An 18,544-nucleotide genomic window follows, 5' to 3' on the forward strand; every position below is an offset into this window, starting at 1 on the left:
TATTTGTCCCTTCCTAATAAAAACCCATTTTAAAAAGTGAGGCTTTCAGAACAAAGGAATGCCCAAACATAAAAGTAAAATAAAATATTTAAATACTTCTTTTAAGTACTATTTTTCAAATGGCATTAATGGCACTTAAGCTGCAAGCAATTAAAACATTTCAATTGTACTGTACAAGAGTTGGTTGAGGGACTGATTTTCCTTTTGTTTGGAGATAGCAAGATTGGGTCTCATAACTATGTCTACCCTAAGACACCCAAAGGGACAGAAAGCCCTGAGATGGAAAGATGCCATGGTCCTCCTCGGTATGTCTCAGAAATGTAGGATGTCTATTTTTATAAAAACATAGGATCAGCTAGACAGAACAGCAAGCCACTGGCATCATGCAAGGCAATAGTTTTGGTATTTTTCCCACTTTTATCAAAACAGGTTGTAACCGAGGTCCCACTAGAAAAGTGAACATGGACATTTCGAAATCAGTTTATTTTCACCATCGCACCCACTAAGGAAAATGCATGATTTGCCTTTAACCATGCAGCAGCTGAGGTTGAGTTTTCACCAGTGCTCCCAAATCCATTTGGACTACCTCCCCCTGTGAGAAAGACAAAACCCAGTAGGCTTCTGTCATGGGTCATGGTGAAATCCACAGTGAGATATGTCTGTGATTATTTTTTCTTTTGTCACGAGAAAAGCAACTGCACATTTTTTACATGTGCTCTGATCTGCTCCCAACACATTCCAGGTGCGCTCAGGCCATTCCTTCGGAGCTTAGAAAGACAAGGTGTTATGCGCTGAATGGTTTATATCAAAATTCAAGCTCAGAGCACCTGCCAGAATGTCAACCCTAACCCCAGTCACAGTTCCCAGTTCACCCCCAATCAGGTCCCCTTCTGTGTGTGCACATATCACTAATGGCATGTGCAGGAAACGAGACTCCATTTAAAAGACACACCTGTTCCTCTCAGTAGGCTGGTCTAAGGAATAGCTGCCCTTTTCCACACGCCGAGCCAGGGCGGCCCTGCACGGTGGCACAGCACTGCCCAGGACACCCCCTCGTGTGGACGGCCACCACCTGCTGCATGTGCGAACGCTCCCTGCGTGTCCTGCAGTGGCTCTCTGAAGCGACATTCTTATTCTCTGACTCCTTCGGGCAGAGCAAGCGCTCAGTCGTTTATGGCACAGTGAAACATATTCTTCGGTGCTATGTAATTTTGGACGAACAAGAAGTCTGTTTAAGGCACGTGTCTCCGTGTGACTATAAAAAAACCACAGCGCTTAGTCCAACGTCCTTCCCATTTAGTTTCTGTCTTCGAGTAACGAGTTGTCCTCGAGGTCCCTGTCTTTGGTGTCGGTGAGGACCATCCCGTTCTCCATCCCGCCGGGCTGCGGGCCACAGTCCGTCAGCATGGCTGTGCTGGAGTTGTCCGAGTGACACATCTTTTCCGTCTCCTCCTCCTTCTTCTCTTCATCCAGGGAGTAATTGCGGAACGTCTTGTAGATTTTCTGCACGTCCTCGGGCAGGGTCTTCTTGAGGTCCCTGTTTTTCCTCTTGGTGAGCCTGGAGGTGGAGCCGAGCTTATTGACGATGTTGTCCTCGGAGGCGCCCTGCCCATGCTTGCTCAGCTGCTCCGGCCCCTGCAGGCGCAGGTTGTTGGGCCGGTTGTTGATGCTGTCCTGGGACGAGGCCTTGCAGCGGCCCGTGTCCAGTGCGGCGAAGACGGAGCGCTTCTCGGGGGACAGGTCCGTCAGCATGGCTGTGCTGGAGTTGTCCGAGTGACACATCTTTTCCGTCTCCTCCTCCTTCTTCTCTTCATCCAGGGAGTAATTGCGGAACGTCTTGTAGATTTTCTGCACGTCCTCGGGCAGGGTCTTCTTGAGGTCCCTGTTTTTCCTCTTGGTGAGCCTGGAGGTGGAGCCGAGCTTATTGACGATGTTGTCCTCGGAGGCGCCCTGCCCATGCTTGCTCAGCTGCTCCGGCCCCTGCAGGCGCAGGTTGTTGGGCCGGTTGTTGATGCTGTCCTGGGACGAGGCCTTGCAGCGGCCCGTGTCCAGTGCGGCGAAGACGGAGCGCTTCTCGGGGGACAGCATGTCGAGGGAGTGGGCCCGCTGGTCCAGGCCCAGGCGCCGGCGCTCCATGCTGCGGATGGTGGCCGCCCGCTGCAGCTTGTCATGGATCTCCACGCTGAGTCGCCGCCGCGTCTCCCGGAACTCGGCTGTCACGTTGGCCTTCCACTCGGCCGCGTGGGCCTTGATCTCACCAACCTGGCCAGGAGACGGAACAGCAACGACATGCTGAGGAATTCCTCTCTGCCTTGAACCCCCTCCCCAGCACCCACAGCCCTTGGGGGTCCCCAGGGGGAGGCTGGCTCAGGGGAATGGTAGAGGAGATGCCCTGGGAGAGGGGCCCAAGACTACTTCTGCCCCAGTCCTTCTAGCTGCCCAGATCCCCAGCTGAAATTGGCGAGTGACTAATGTGGCTGGGGGAGGCACACATGCCAGAGAACTCGAAGGAAGCCTGAGGTTGGGAGATGGTGACTGAATGAGGGGCAGACAGCACTGTGGGGGAAAGATCAATATTTGGAACTGGACAGGATTGGGTTCCAGTTACGTTTCTGCTCTTTTTTGAATTGTAGGGCCTCATTCGTCTGACATAAATGGGGATGATCGTATCCAGCTCATGGAGTTTCTAGCATTATGTGAGATGAGGAAATGCACTTAGCTCAGTCTTGGCCACAAAACAGATGTTCAGCAGGCCCTTTGCCCTTCCCTGTCCCCCTAATATCTTTATCTGGGTAGGGTGACCAACCCATCCCAGTTTGCCCAGAATGGTCCTGCTTTTAAAACAGGAATTCCCAGATCCTAGGAATCTTCTCAGTCCCGGGCAAACTGAGACAGTCATTTACACTATATCTGGGCCATGCCATGGTCCGGTACTATCAGGCTTGCCCTGATTTAAGAAGACCCTACAGGCATCTGGTAACTAAATGTCTCTGGTCAGGGTGCAGGAAGAAGGCATGTTCTGCCAAAAGCCACAGAACATACTTGCTTAGAGTGATGTTTTGCCTGAGGATCAGCACCAAATTTCTTGGCTCTTAATTAACAGGGCATGAGTCCTGTGCTTCCCTATACAGATGAGTAACTCAAATTCTTGCATTTATGAATGTCAGTGTTCATATTGCCCCTTTCTCTTTTGTTACAGCTGATTTTCAGCAGCTCCCTTAGCTATCTGGGGAATCAGACTGGAAATTGCATGTGCACTGCTAATGTAAGCCACAAAATTAACTCTTAGGCCCAGTAATGATATGGGAAATTTCTCCGTTCAGCAACTTTCTCCTGGGGCCTTTTATAGAGAACAAAGTAAACAGTTGTCCTTAAAGAGGCTTCCCCTCTCCTTCTTTATTTGTTTTTCTTATCTCCTTCCTTTCTTTAACTCTTTCTCTCTCCTTCTCTTGCCCTCCTGATTTCTTATTTCTTTTCCTCTCTTCCTAGAAAAACTACATGAACATTTTTTTAAATCAAAAAATCTATCCTTCCTTCTTATATCTTTTTCTTGCCTTCGTCCTTCCTTTCTTTAACTCTTTCTCTCTCCTTCTCTTGCCCTCCTGATTTCTTATTTCTTTTACTCTCTTCCTAGAAAAACTACATGAACATTTTTTTAAATCAAAAAATCTATCCTTCCTTCTTATATCTTTTTCTTGCCTTCGTGTAGATCTTCATGTAAATTTATATGAGTGAGTAAAAGCTGTGTACTCCTGGCCACAGGGACATAGTTGTCTCTATGGATCTGACACCCAGGAGGGGATATACGTGAAAGGGACCCCTTGAGTTCACATCCCTGTGGCTGGCCATGGTTCCATGGTTTCGGTCTCATACTGCATCTAGAAAGACGCATGATGTTCAACTGCATTTCCATACAGACCATGAGACCTGAAGGACAGGCCGGGTTTCCTGGGCTCTTTACGAGATTTCTAAGCCTCCCCACTTATTTGCTGATAAGCGGCAATTGCCACCTCCCTCAGCCACAGTTTACCTCTGTGGACTATTTCTATTTATTCATTTTTTTCTTTTCATTTTTTAAAATCAGTTGTTGTGTAACTAGTCTTTCCAGGTTTTATGGGCTGGTAAGTGAATCACTATATTTTTCTCACCTGCTAGGAAAAAAGGTCCAGAAATAACAGCTATTGCATTCAACTTGGCTTTGAGGTCATGATTCAAAATGAGAAAATCTTATGAGCCCTCCACAGAGTCAGAAACACTCTATCCCACAGAGCAGAGACAGGCAATTCTCGCCACGAGCTAATCTGATCTCAGGAACATTCGTAGAGTGGGAAGGGGTCCTACCTCTTCTTTTGTCTTTTTGGATAGAACCCGTAGCCAGTCTCCGATCATACTGAGGACAGCTGCAAAGTAGGCAAGGCCAACAAGGATCCAAAACCACACTAGGGGCTTATACCACTCCCGGTAATTGATGCCAGCGTTTCCCCCTGAAAACAACCAAATGTTACTTTAACCATGATTTGGCAGATGGTCTTTGCAGAGCAAACATATTCTGGCCCATGCAGCAGCGATGTCATTCCAACCTCATCTAACACTTGGCTGTCAGGCTTGCTGTATATAAGATGTGACAGAGGTTGGAGGGCAAGAGAAAGATGTGTCCCTTCCCTAAAAGAGCCTGACTTGTGACTCAACTTACTTTGATTCTTGACCTTTAACCTTAGTACCCATAACAAAAACTTTGACCCACCTATTGTCAGCCTGAGCATTGACGGTGAATGACTTTGAGCTAGAGGACAACAGATCAGGTCCAGCTGTCATTTCTTTTTCTTAAATCCTCCCAGACGGTTTGGAATTCTTATAACCATGTCCATCTTAAGCACACAGATATTTACCAAGAGATGAGTGAATTTATACAAGTAAAGTTAGGCGTAATGGCATTGCTGAGACTTTGATCTATGGAATAGTGGTTTAATGCTAACTCAGGAATGGTGTTTCCATGATGCTAATCCAAAGGGTCAATTAGCCTGAGTAATTAGAGTCACCATAAGCTAGAACTGAAAGGGACCTTTGAGGCCAGGTAGTCCAATCCATCTATTTTATAAATAGGAATTACAGTAAAAATCCATCTAAGCAAATTGTCTAGTTGCCTGATTGCATTGACTGGCTGTTCCACTAAAAGGACCGGCCGTGTATTCTGAATAATTAGCCTATTTATTCCAGCCTTCCTGCAGGCCCTGCTGAGGGCACCAATGCAAAGCAGCTTCCAAGCCCAGCCCACTCCCTTAAAGAAGTGAGGAAGCTCCATGAAATAATGGACATCAGCCTTGCTCTCACTCTGTGAGATGCCGTTGCCCGATAAAGCAGGCAGTGGCCATTTCTAAGACCACTGACATTAGCAATGGATTGGTAATTACAGTATCATATGATGAGTGATTCCTAGACTTTCCCACCGGGTGGTGGTTGTAACCACATCTAGCACCACAAGCTCCTATGGCATCACTAATACCTCCCAAGGGCAGCTGGGCAGGCACTGTGGCCTGTGGCTCTTCTCAACATGCCTGAGCCCCCTTTGCAATGCAGCCCACGAGGTCTTGACAGCTATTGCCACTTCTTGAAGTCAGGATTACAAACATTGCTCTGTGTTAAGCCCCCTTCAGTTTGGTTCAGCTGCCTTTATTTTTCCCCTTAGGCACCCCTGCAGCCTTGTCTAGGACACAATTCGAGTGCCTGCAACATTATGTGGATTTTGAGGTTCACTTCGTTTCTGTACTAGGCCAGAGGACTCTGTAGCTTTCTCTTTTGGCACAGAGTAAATAATTCACTACTTTTGCAAGTCACCGTCACCCAACAAATACTGCCACTAGGGTGCACTAGCAAGCAACACAGTGAACACCCTTCTGAGGCTCCCTTTATCAACCACTTGTCTGGAGGTTGGAGCTCTGTATGTGCTCCCAGTCAGGGTTGTGAAATGCTGTAATGGCATTAGGCTGTCCTAAAGTGAGTCAGCTACAAAATAAACCAGCAATCAATCCTGTCTGATCCATGCACTTGTCTGGAGGTTGGAGCTCTGTATGTGCTCCCAGTCAGGGTTGTGAAATGCTGTAATGTCATTAGGCTGTCCTAAAGTGAGTCAGCTACAAAATAAACCAGCAATCAATCCTGTCTGATCCATGTTCTGATTACATTTCTAATAGAGTTGATACCAGGTCAAATCACAGCAACCATCAGCTCTCGTTAATGTTTCTTTTTATGATTGATCAACCTTCCTTATTACTCTTCGAGTATTACCAAGGGGAAGTGACAAACTTCCAATCTTTTAAGGCACGCATTCTACGGATTGGTCTGTGTAAGCTCTGGAAACTGGAGCTTAGAAGGGCCTGGTCTAGTTGCAGTCAGCACTGTGAATTATAAGAGAGCCTGGTCTGCAGAAACCTAATGACAAAGGAAATATGGCTCTGTAATCACTGGTAAGTAAGGACATTTAAACAGTGTGGATGCCTGGGACTGTGCAGGTCATGGCTTTACTGGGTAAGAAAAGATAGGGTAAAGTGCTGGTATGTAATAAGTGCTTGGTCCATGGTGGCTCAGATGAACTGATTAACAGATTGAACTGAGCAATTGGTTACAGAGCAGGGTCCATCACAAGTGTCTTATACTAGAGAGTTCTCAGGCCAGCCCAGTGCTAGCACAACCCCCTGCAAATTTTCCTGTGGGGCACTTAAAGATGTTTGTGAAATAGTTCTAAACGCCGGCTGCTATTGCACGTATTCATCTTCGATTGGAACCTCCGCTAAGTTTACTCATAGATCAGCTGTGGATGATGTGAAGGAATTAACCAGAACACATCTACAGTTATTCCTCTTACTTCTCTGTTTCTCTGTGTGGTTTCTCTCCAGAGCTTGAGACCTCTAATCAGACAGCACGGTTGAGCACCGTGCACAAGGAAAGACTGGAGGGGTCCTAGGCCCCAGGCTTTCTATAAACAATTTTTTTTTCCTTTTTGTCTTTTTTACTGACCGGTAACGGGATCGCAACCCTCAGTGTTGCGCCTGCACCACGCTCAGCCAGTGAGCGGGAACCAGTCTGTATGTGGGATCCGAACCCTCGGCGGGAGCGCCACCGTGCTCGCAAGCAGCGCACTCTCCAGTGCACCACCGGGCCAGCCCTCTATAAACAATTTTTAATCAAACAATGTGACTTTGCAATTCTTAGTCCTTAATCAAGGTAAAGGAAGGAGGGAAAAAACTACCATTCCTACAAAGTGAACTTCATCTGCCCAGTTGGAATAGCTACAAAACCACTCTGCCAGTTATCTGTGTTCTAGAATTAATATGGAGGCAGCCGTGCTCCTGTGGATGAGCCTTCAGCATGCCTTCCAGAATTTCCTTTTTACCAGATTCCCAGAGACCAGATCCCCATCCTCCAATGTTCACCATACTCCATAGATAACAGGCCAAAGAAAGACCAGTCTGCTTGGGAGCTCAGTAACATCCAGGCTCCTGCTTAACCAGAAACTTGTCAGGGAAACACACAAACACACACACGCATGAACACACATGCACACATGAACACACAAACACACGCACACACGATCCACCCAAACATTTCAAACTTAAGATCAGAGTTTGATTAAAGTGTTTACTTCCTGGAGTAGAAAATAATCAATTGTCTGAACCCCTAGAACTATCCCATTAGGAAAAGAGAAGGATGGCCTCTTCCTCGCATTCCTGCCTTTCTGCCACACTCTGGGAAAGCAGTATATGTATAAAGCCAAATCTCCTTTCATTTTCAAGCTCCCTGTCCCTAGATGAAGTGGATAGTGGTTTTCTTTCATTTCCTTGAACATAACTCACTGACATTTAATTTTACAATAAAGGCTATTGCTTCTATATACATTCATGCAGAATCCATTAGATTATATTCCCTCTGGGCAGTTCTCAGCTCCCAGGAGTCACCAGAGTACTAAGTCTTGAGTCTGGGCATGCCCAGCACAACTTCTCCAGGGCCACTAGTGTGTCAGGAAGTTTAACCTGCAAGTCACGGCAGGTCAACCTCTGTCCTAATCTCCCCCAAGTTTCATCCTTGCCACCTGCTAATACAGCCTTCACTAGCTGATTCAAAGAGCCTTAACACAATTCAGAAGTCCAGGATTCAATGAGAAATTTATTTCACTCTTGCATAATTTGTGTGATGATAAGGGCATTAAGCATCCTGATGGGGAAGGAGCTGGATTTTCTTTCATGGCAAAAACCTGCTGCTGTTTACATGACACAGGACAAGGGTTTGAAATGGGCCCCTGCACAGCAGTCACATCAGTGAGTCATTTTCATTTGCATCACCCGCAGTGTCTTTTATTGTGATTTGGAAAAGCCCAGCTAAAGGATTATTCTTCCCAACAGGGCCCGGTGACTGGGATATCCAGGGTGCTTACCTGCCACAAAATCACCAAAGCCCACCGTGGTCAGAGTGACCACCACAAAGTAAATAGACTCCAAGGCTGTCCATCCCTCGATGTATTTAAAAATGACAGCAGGGATCGTCACAAACACAATGCAGCCAGCCAAGATGAACAGGATGGTTGAGATGACCCGGATTTTGGTCTGACTCACTTGCTTTTTCTAGGAGGAGCAAAGAAGAAAGATAGGCAGGTCAGCAGCATCACCCTGGATTCAGAGACAGATGCATGCAAAAGGGTACTATATGGCTTATGTCCATGGCTTTTAACCTTTCTTTGGTCATAGACTGCTTTGTGGAAATCTGATGAAAGCTGTGGACTCTCTCCTAGGAAAATGTACATATGGAAGTTTTTAGGTGGTTGAGGAGGTTCCCACACCCCTTGGAACCTGTTCATGGACACCAGGTCAAAAAACCCTCCTTAGCCCAAACTTTGAATGTCCTTGGCATGGTTCCGAAACTGCAGCCCAAATTCTGATTCTAACTTCCACACTAGTGCAAATGTAATTCTTTCCCAAGAAGGCCTTGCTGCCATTTTTCATGTGCTATTACTGACTCTCCATGAAGGGGACATGGCTTGGAACTCTTTCCAGAATGCCAGTGATGGCTTTGCACCTAGTTTCCCTGTGTCCAACGGAATATGCTGGAAAAAAAATGACCTGAGTCAGGCCAAAATGTTTGCATGAAAAGGAGAACCTAGCCACTCCATCCTCATTTGTGATGGACTCTTGCCAAATATCCACTTGCGTCTTTACCTCCCTTCCCCCTGCTAAGGTTATGCATCTACAACATACTTTGGTATTTAAGCACACTTGTGTGAGCTAGTGCTGTGGTCGTCATGTTTGTTTGGCTCTATTGTCCACAAGAGACAGGACAGGACTCAGAATGACAGGGTCACTGTGTAATACGGGTAGTTAAGAGCTTCATCTCATGCTAGTTCTGAAGGAGTCGGTAATTAGGTAGTAAAAATAGATTGAGAATGGAAATTAGACTGATATCAGGACAAAGGAATCCTGCCAGCGGAGTGTAGAGGTGGACTGGTAGCATCACTGGTATTTTCTTTGAACACACAAAAGATAATCCCGGCATTGCCCCCTCTAAGCTAAACAATCCTCCAGGTCTTCTCAAAACTCCCACAGCTGGTGCTGGAGATTATCATCAGGAGACGTTGGTTCCATATATTGGTATAAATACATGAAATATATGCTTAACACCAGAGTGCACGGCCTTTCTTCATTGCCTACGCTGATTTTCCACCAAAGGACACCACATTTGGGGCGATCCATACAGGAAATCCTCACCGTGCAGTTTGCTTCCTTTCATTGCCCTCCGGTGAGTCAGAAGTCAGAGAATCTCAAAACACAGAGAGATCTTTGCATTCATGTACTTCATTTCACAGATGCAAAACAGAAGCCAAGAGGGGTTAAGGGACTTGCATAAAATGATGCAGTTAACTGGGGGCAGAGCCAAGATTAGAATTCTGATGTAATGAACTCTCAGTCCGGTGGCTAATGCTAGAAACAGTTTTTCAAGTTATTCAACAATTCAGCAGCTCAAACAAAGTTGTCAAATGAAATTGTCTTTCCCTAACAAAAGAAGCCAGACTAAGCCCCACTGAAGAATAGGTTATCTTGTGTTCCTCTGGAAAGGAGGACTGAGAATCAAAAATAGTCGCCGGGTGATCTGTCTAGGAATTCAAAAGCTTCAGCCACAGTAGTGACATCTGGGCCAGGTGTCCCAGGACAGAAGTGCTCCAGAGAGAATCCTTCCTCCTACAACCATCCGCTTGACTCAGCCATGGAAATGCCAGTCAGGAAAGTGGGCAGGTCTCAGAGATACAACGTCGATCATGGTCTTGTTTCTTTTCCTTCTATTCTTCCCTCATTTGTGGGGAGAAGTGTCAGCTGATCCTTCACTGGAAAGCTCCAAGTTGAAAAAAATTTCTCCCCTCCATAATCATGCCTCACTCAACCCCATCAATCCCACCTGACTGGCATCCTAAGTCCCAGGTATGTTCAATACAGGAAAATGGGTTGGGCAATTAAATGAATAACTAAGAACAGGTGGAAAATATTTATTTGCACAAATGGAGATCAGACTACACCCCAGTTCCCAGGTCAAAATATTCTCTAAACAACACTCGCAAGAAAAGCTAAAGAAATACAATCCTTCCTTATTAAAAGGAGTTGTGTGATCTACTCCTAAGAGGTAGTCAGTGTATAACGTGGGAACAGGGAGACATAATTTGATCTACACTCTTAAATAGTCTCCTCCCCATCTCCTCAGAAAAGCTATATGAAGAAAATTACAATTTATTGATATATTGTTGAAACTGTGTATGAAAATACCAGTTTTTTCCACACATAAAAGTAAGATAAGTTGCCTGAGAAGGAGACATAGGGTATGTCTTGTCCATTTTATGAATTTCCATGTTGGATATTTTAGAGGAATTTGTGGCGGCAGTTGAGTCCCTTTGAGAATCCAGGAATTTATTTAGCCTAGTTTTGTTTGTAGACATGTAGGAAAAGTCCAAAACCCAAAAGGAGAGTTCACCATAGATCATGAAGTTAATGTAACTGCTGGCAATGGGAAAATCATTTCCCCATCTCTAAATCGTCCTCCTCAAGTGTATATTGAAATTAAAGTGAATTAAATGTTTGTGAGATGCTGTTAAATCATAAATTAGGATGCAAATTCTATTGCAATCTAAATGAGGCGCAGGGTGCCAAAGGAGGGCTACGAGGATGTGGGAAGCTGGAGACATTCCAGGGCTTCAGGAGATGAGCAGAGGAGGAGAGGGAAGGAGTCAATTTGTTTGGTGGCAGAGAAGGAGATGTATCACAGAGGCTAGATCGTGATGTCTTAATTGCATTCTCTACTAGAGAGTTTATCAGCCAGGTAAACATTTCACCACTACTAACCACCCAAGCCAACCAGTGTGTCCCCAGGCTGCTTCTCTCCGACATCCAAGGGTGATGCTCAGAGAATGCTTGGAGCATGTAATTATCAGGGTATTTTAGGGACTTAGGAAATAAGTGTCTTGTGTGTTTGTGTGTGTGTGTGTGTGTGTGTAGGTGTATGAAAAGATGTGTATACCCATACTTCACTATAAAAAGAATAGATGTGGGCGTATGGTTTTAGCAATAGCTGTTATCTGGATATTCATGTTTTTGCTGCCCTCTAGATATCAGAGGAAAAAAAAAAGGTTGCCTTAATTGAACATTTTAAACTGTAGCTTTCAGGATGGGACCACAAACCATCTCACGTGTCGTGTGGTGATCTGCAGGCTTCTTATCTCCATTAGCCACGCAACTGTGCACTACTACTGTAAAATGGTGTTTGAGAACATTGGGTCTAAGGGCAGACGGCATGAGACACATCTCATCCCTGCTGCTAAATAGCTGAGTGACCTCAGCCAAGTTTCTCAACCTCTCTGTGCATTAGTTTCTTCCTCTACAAAATGGAAATACGAGAAGCCCCGCTCATAGGATTGTTTGGAAGATTAAATAAAGTGTACAAGCTGAGCAGAGTGCTCAATGATTAACAGGAATTTTTAATGTAAACGTTCCAGTCTTTCCTCAGATGTAGACAGTTCCAGATTCAATGCTTCTCTTTGCTGTTGAGAAATGTTCCCTCTCATGTGCTTAAGATCTGAAGTCACTGTTGATTGTCCCTTCCTGGGTACATTCTCTCATATAATTACCTCATTTTCAATGAGAAAAGAAGTCCTCATTCTCTCTTGGTTCTTCCGTGCCAACTCCAGGTTGAGCTCTCAGACGTTTCAGCTCACAATCTTGGAAGCTCTTTTATCTGCCTTTCAGTTAATTTCCCCCTCGTTTTTCATCATCCTTTTGAAACTGCCAAGAATTGCAAATAACGTCTGTGATGTCAGGAACCAGCTGCAGAGGGACCCTAAGAGGCAGAAACCTCACTCTCCCTGCCTCCTCCCCACGTCCCCACCACTTAACAGAATAGAGCTGTGTCTCCATGGCCAGTTGCTAGGCAAAATCGCATTGCTTATGTACCAGTAAGCAGAGCAGCTAACAGAAAGCCTTGGGAGAGCCCAGATCTAACAGCTAATGTGTCCTCAGGCTAACAAAATTGTTACCTGGGAAGAGATAGTTTGATACATTTGGACGAAAGTGATAGGATGGCTGTGAATTTCTGTCCAAATCTTGTTTTCACACTTTAGTGATTGGTTAGAAGAGATGATGCGTTCTCCCTTCTCCTGATAAAAACAGTATTATGCAAAACTATCTTCTGCATCTGGCTGGCACTAACTATAGGAATTTTTGAAGACTCAAAACCCACCTCCTGTAGAGCTCGTGTAATTATCAGAACTATATGTGCAATTATTCCAAAGAGCAAATAAGCTTCATAAACAAGAGGAGGAGCCAGCTCTAAAAGCTCTCCTTCGAGAGAGGGACGTGTGTGCCGGCAATTCTGGAAGTGTTTACTGGTTTCAGATATCAGAGGGCTAAGCCACCCGTCCAGTCCTCATTAAGCATAATTCCCTGTCTGTTTTTGTTTACGCACGATGTTAACTTAGAGCGTACATATATTTCTATTCCTTTGTGGGCTATTTTTTCATTTGATTTTTACCCCCTCTCTAATCTACATTTTTCTTTTCATCTTTATGCACTTTCTTAGAATTCTGAAATTAACAATCCAGGTTGTTTTGTCTGGCTGAGCAATTGTTTCTTTGTAGTGATTTTTAGCCAGCATGTCAGGGATTTTATTTAATAATAAAGATACTGCAATAAAAATCCCAGGACAGGAGCTAGACAGGCAGAACTCTAGTCTTCAGTGTAGTTTGGGTTTTGAAATGCAAACACATCACCATGGTAATACAATTGAACTGAAAATCTGAATTTCTCAAAAAGGAAGGCTAATAGAAACTGCCTTACAAAAGGATGGACTTTATTTTCCTATATTATTAAGTTTTCTTCAAAGATTTATTTTAAAAGGTCCACTTATAACTAATAGTTTCAACATCACAACAAATAGCTACATAGCACCAACAATTTTACAAATGTCGAGGAGAGCTTTGAAACACCATTTGCCTATAATCTCCGTGGCAGAGATAGTCTAAACACACATTAGTGAGAATAACATAGTAAAATCTCCATGTAGCCTACTGAAAATGTCCTACTCGAAAGCTGAATACACAAATGGATCCTATCTATACCAAAAAAAAGAATTATATCCAGCATCTGACTCTGGAGTGACATTGCAACATATAAGAAATTGGCCGATTCAGTACTTTGCTGGTTTCACCATGCAAAGTTTTTGAAAAAGATTTTGGTATACACAATTAAATTGTTTTTATCACTGGATTGACAATTGTAGGTGCCTCTGGAACAGAAAAATTAAAATTAACAAATAATAAAGACTTTTAAAAAAAAAGAATTATATCCAGCATCTGACTCTGGAGTGACATTGCAACATATAAGAAATTGGCTGATTCAGTACTTTGCTGGTTTCACCATGCAAAGTTTTTGAAAAAGATTTTGGTATACACAATTAAATTGTTTTTATCACTGGATTGACAATGTAGGTGCCTCTGGAACAGAAAAATTAAAATTAACAAATAATAAAGACTTTTAGCTGTTCCACTCCAGGATGACTTCAATTAAAATCTTTGAAAGTTTTCTGGTCTGAAATTGGGTGGCTGCTAAGATTTGAAAATAATACACTATTGGAACACAAGATTTTGCATTCAAAATTCAACTGGTTCGTTTATTCAGCACATGGTTATTAAGGACATTTATATGTTAGGGACTGTTCTATTAGGCAGAAAAGAGACAGAGAGGGAGAAAGGCAGAAAAGAAGAAAGAAAGAGAGAGAGAGAGAGAAGGGAAGGAAGGAAGGAAAGTTAAGATTTGAAAATAATACACTATTGGAACACAAGATTTTGCATTCAAAATTCAACTGGTTCATTTATTCAGCACATGGTTATTAAGGACATTTATATGTTAGGGACTGTTCTATTAGGCAGAAAAGAGACAGAGGGAGAAAGGCAGAAAAGAAGAAAGAAAGAGAGAGAGAGAATTAGAGAGAGAGAGAGAGAAGAAGGAAGGAAGGAAAGTTCCTTTCTTCCTATCTTCCTTCCTTTTTTCCTTTTTTTTTTAGATGAATACCTTTTAATGCAAACACATATAAAGAATAATGAATACTAGCTAGCAGAATACAGCAACACATATGCAAAATTATACACCATGATAAAGTGGGATTCATCCTAGGGATGCAAGGTTAGTTCAACATACACAAATCAATAAATGTGATACACCTTGTCAAAGAAATCAAACGCAAGGACTGTATCATCATCTCTACAGATGCTGAAAAAGCATTTGATAAAATTCAACACACTTTCATGATAAAAACAATCTACAAGTTAGGTATAGATGGAAAGTATCTCAACATAATTAGAGCCATATATGATAAACCCACTGCGAATATCATCCTGAATGGGGAAAAGCTGAAAGCTTTTCCTTTAAGAACAGGAACTTGACAAGGATGACCACTCTCATGACTCCTATTCAACATAGTGTTGGAAGTACTAGCCAGAGCAATCAGAGAAGAGAAGGAAATAAAGTGCATCCAGATTGGAAAAGATGAAGTCAAACTGTCCCTGTTTGCAGATGACATGATCCTATGTATCAAACAGCCTAAAGCCTCTACAAAAAAACTCTTGGAGTTGATAAATGATTTCAGCAAAATTGAAGGATACAAAATCAACACACAAAGATCAGTAGCATTTCTATTCTCTAATAGTGAACATGCAGAAAGAGAAATCAAGAAAGCTTGCCCATTTTCAATAGCCACCAAAAAAAATAAAATACTTAGGAATAGAGTTAACCAAGGATGTCAAACATCTCTATAATGAGAACTACAAACCACTGCCGAGAGAAATTAGAGGACACAGGAAGATGGAAATATATCCTATGCTCTTGGATTGGAAGAATTAACATTGTAAAAATGTCCATACTACCCAAAGTGATATACAAATTCAATGCAATCCCCATCAAAATTCCAAAGACATTTTTCTCAGAAATAGAAAAAAACTATCCAGACATTTATATAGAAGAGCAAAAAAACACACATAGCCAAAGCAATACTGAGCAAAAAAAAAATAATAATAATGATAAAATTAAAAAGTAAAGCAGGAGGCATAACACTACCTGATTTTAAACTATACTACAAAGCTATAATAACCAAAACAGCATGGTTATGGCATAAAAACAGACACAATGATCAATGGAATAGAATAGAGAATCCAGAAATCAACCCATAAACCTACAGCCATCTGATCTTTGACAAAGGCACCAAGCCTATACACTGGGGAAGAGACTGCCTCTTCAGCAAATGGTGCTGGGATAACAGGATATCAATATGCAGGAGAGTAAAACTAGGCCCATACCTCTCACCATATACTAAAATCTACTCAAAATGGATTAAAGAATTAAATATACACCCTGAAACAATAAAACTTCTTAAAGAAAACATAGGAGAAGCACTCTAGGAAGTAGGACTGGGCAGAGACTTCATGAATATGACCCCAAAAGCAAGGCAACCAAAGGAAAAATAAACAAATGGGATTATATCAATCTAAAAAGCTTCTGCACAGCAAAAGAATCAATTAACAGAGTTAAAAGACCACCGACAGAGTATACATCTGACAAAGGATTAATATCCATAACATACAAGGAACTCAAACAACTTTACAGCAAAAATTTAAAAATGGGCAAAAGAACTAAATAGGCATTTCTCAAAGGAAGATACATAAATGGCCAACAGACACATGAAAAAATGCTCAACATCACTCAGCATTTGGGAAATGCAAATCAAAACCACACTGAGATACCATCTCGCTCCAGTTATGATGGCTAATATCCAAAAGACTGAAAATTATAAGTGCTGGAGAGGTTGCAGAGAAAAAGGAACTTGAGGGAGTCAGAATCTATTACATAAGAATAAAAAACACATAAATCCCCCCCAAAATATACTGACAACGTATGTAAGAAGGACTCTTTCCTAAAAGTCCCTTCCCTTACATAGAATACCTTTCGGGAAATGGTAAGAAAAATTATCTTCCTTGGGGGAATACGAAAGTTCACAGTTAGCTTATTTGAGATGGAGAAGAATTACACACCGTACCCTAAACTTAAAAACCAGGAAGCCCATACATCTTCCTATTAATGGTAACTGGCTTTGAGAAAACAAAATTTTGGACTCAGCAATTTTGGCTTAAGCACTGTACATGACAACGCTTTCATGACACTAGTACATTATCACTGCAGGGACTTCGGAAGTCCCAGTCGCTAGACCGGAGACACACCTATGCACTGCTCTGGAGAAAGAGTTGTCCACCTGGACATGGTGAGGGACCACCTATAGCAATGGCGCACCTTTGGTAGCTGGATAGGAATTTATGGGCACGCTTCAAAAGTTGCAGTGCCTCTTCTACATCCACTTGAGGGTGTTGGGTGTTCGAACTGGGGAGGAGGCTGAAGCTTTGGGGACCAGTTATTGTGGGCTGCTAGAACACCAACTGAAAGACAAGACTGGGACACAACTATTACATGCTCCCAATGCTACACAATTCCAATCTAAACTGTGTCTAGGGCCTGTTTGCTCAGGTTGTTGAGATTAAATACAGCTGGTAGGCAGATAAGTCTGTCCCAGTAACACTTTCTAGGGAATATTTCAGGTGAAAGTATAGCAGGCCTTGCAGATTGTCTCAATGCTGTGGAATAAACCCAGGAAATTTCCCCATAGGCAGAAAAAGAGCCCATTTGAGTCTTGCATTATGATTGATTTTTAAAGCTGAAATGTTTAAGGAAAGTATTGTATCTATAAATTCAGACAGAAGATTCTCCCCCACCCCCTAAGTTGATAAGAATAGTTGGAGGACAAATCTAAAGGATCTAATCATGCACCCCAGTTTTAGAAGGTATTATGGAGTCACTACAAAATAAATTAATATCTGGCGAGTGAGAGGAGGTGTACAATGTCCCTAGTTTCCATTTTATGCTTTATTATGTAAACTTTTCTTCCCTGTTTTTACATGAAGTTTCCCCCCATTTTAATAACTCTTGACAGTCTAATGTGCTTGGAGGATTTGTTCGGATAGTACTGACCATCAGAGAATGGATTTCTCTTTTACCTGTGAAAGCTGGCACAGTCCTGTGCTTTAGAAAAAAAAAAAAATGGAGAGAAGAAAGAGGTATGTGTGAACTCTCCAGTTAGACCATGAACAGAAAAGGTTAGATAAGAAAGGAACACAGCTATGCAGAAAGTCATGCAGGAATAAATCCTAAACTGGGAAGCACTGCATTAAGGGAACTCAATGGAAACACCCAGAACTGAGAAAAAATTTTAGCAGGATATTTTCCAAGCTATGAATGAAGTTGAAGTCTATAACTTTTCTACTCTTTCCTTCAATAAATATTTATCATGCACCAGCTGTCTGTCAGGTACTGAGCTGACTTCACTGGTGAGCAAAACAGAAGGCCCCCAGTCTCAGACAGCTAGTGGGGGTGAGACAAACATTGAACAATCACACAGGAAAATAGATAATCACAGCTTTGACAAGTCAGATACACTATGGAGAATGAGAGAGCATAAGCGCAGACCTAATGACACTGTTGAACTGTCTGCCTCTCACTGTCCCCCATATTTATTATCCACACCTCAAGACTCCCCCATTGTAGTAAAGGGAATTTGCAAATGAGTCACAACAGAGGATTAAATCTGGAGAGAGGTAACCCTGCAAGCAGGGCCAAGGAGGTTCTGATGAACTTGGGCTGTAGGTACATTGGCTGCTTTCTGCTCCTGATGAAGTTTCCATTGAAAGCCTCAGGGTGGGACCATCCAAGGTGGGTACCTTGACATCCTGAGAGACTTGTCCTCTTTGTTTTACACAAACGCCTCAAGCAAGTTCCAGTTTCCACATTTGCATAAATTGTGAATGAGGACACGAGTACACAATTCATCTGTGTATTCATCTATCACTCAAACTACAATTACCAAAGAGTATCACTGGTCTTTAATTTGATTAGAATGGATTTTGTTAGAATGATTACACAGAAGC

The 18,544-nt window shown here is 42.8% G+C and overlaps 1 protein-coding gene across 3 annotated transcripts in view; it reads right to left on the reverse strand.

The window, feature by feature from the left end:
• Positions 1 to 464: 464 nt before the first annotated feature.
• KCNK10 (potassium channel, subfamily K, member 10) overlaps positions 465 to 18,544 on the reverse strand; it is a 150,253-nt gene continuing 132,173 nt past the window's right edge. For all 3 annotated transcript variants that reach the window (XM_008571982.1, XM_008571981.1, XM_008571983.1), the window contains 4 exons: positions 8,429 to 8,615; positions 4,342 to 4,484; positions 2,032 to 2,262; positions 465 to 1,686 (listed from right to left, as the gene is read on the reverse strand). In XM_008571982.1, coding sequence (XP_008570204.1) covers positions 1,297 to 1,686; positions 2,032 to 2,262; positions 4,342 to 4,484; positions 8,429 to 8,615 — 951 coding nt within the window. In that variant the 3' untranslated portion in view covers positions 465 to 1,296. The remainder of the gene's footprint in view (positions 1,687 to 2,031; positions 2,263 to 4,341; positions 4,485 to 8,428; positions 8,616 to 18,544) is intronic.

Source organism: Galeopterus variegatus, unplaced genomic scaffold, assembly GCF_000696425.1.
Source record: "Galeopterus variegatus unplaced genomic scaffold, G_variegatus-3.0.2 Scaffold742, whole genome shotgun sequence".
Classification (NCBI taxonomy): Eukaryota; Metazoa; Chordata; class Mammalia; order Dermoptera; family Cynocephalidae; genus Galeopterus; species Galeopterus variegatus.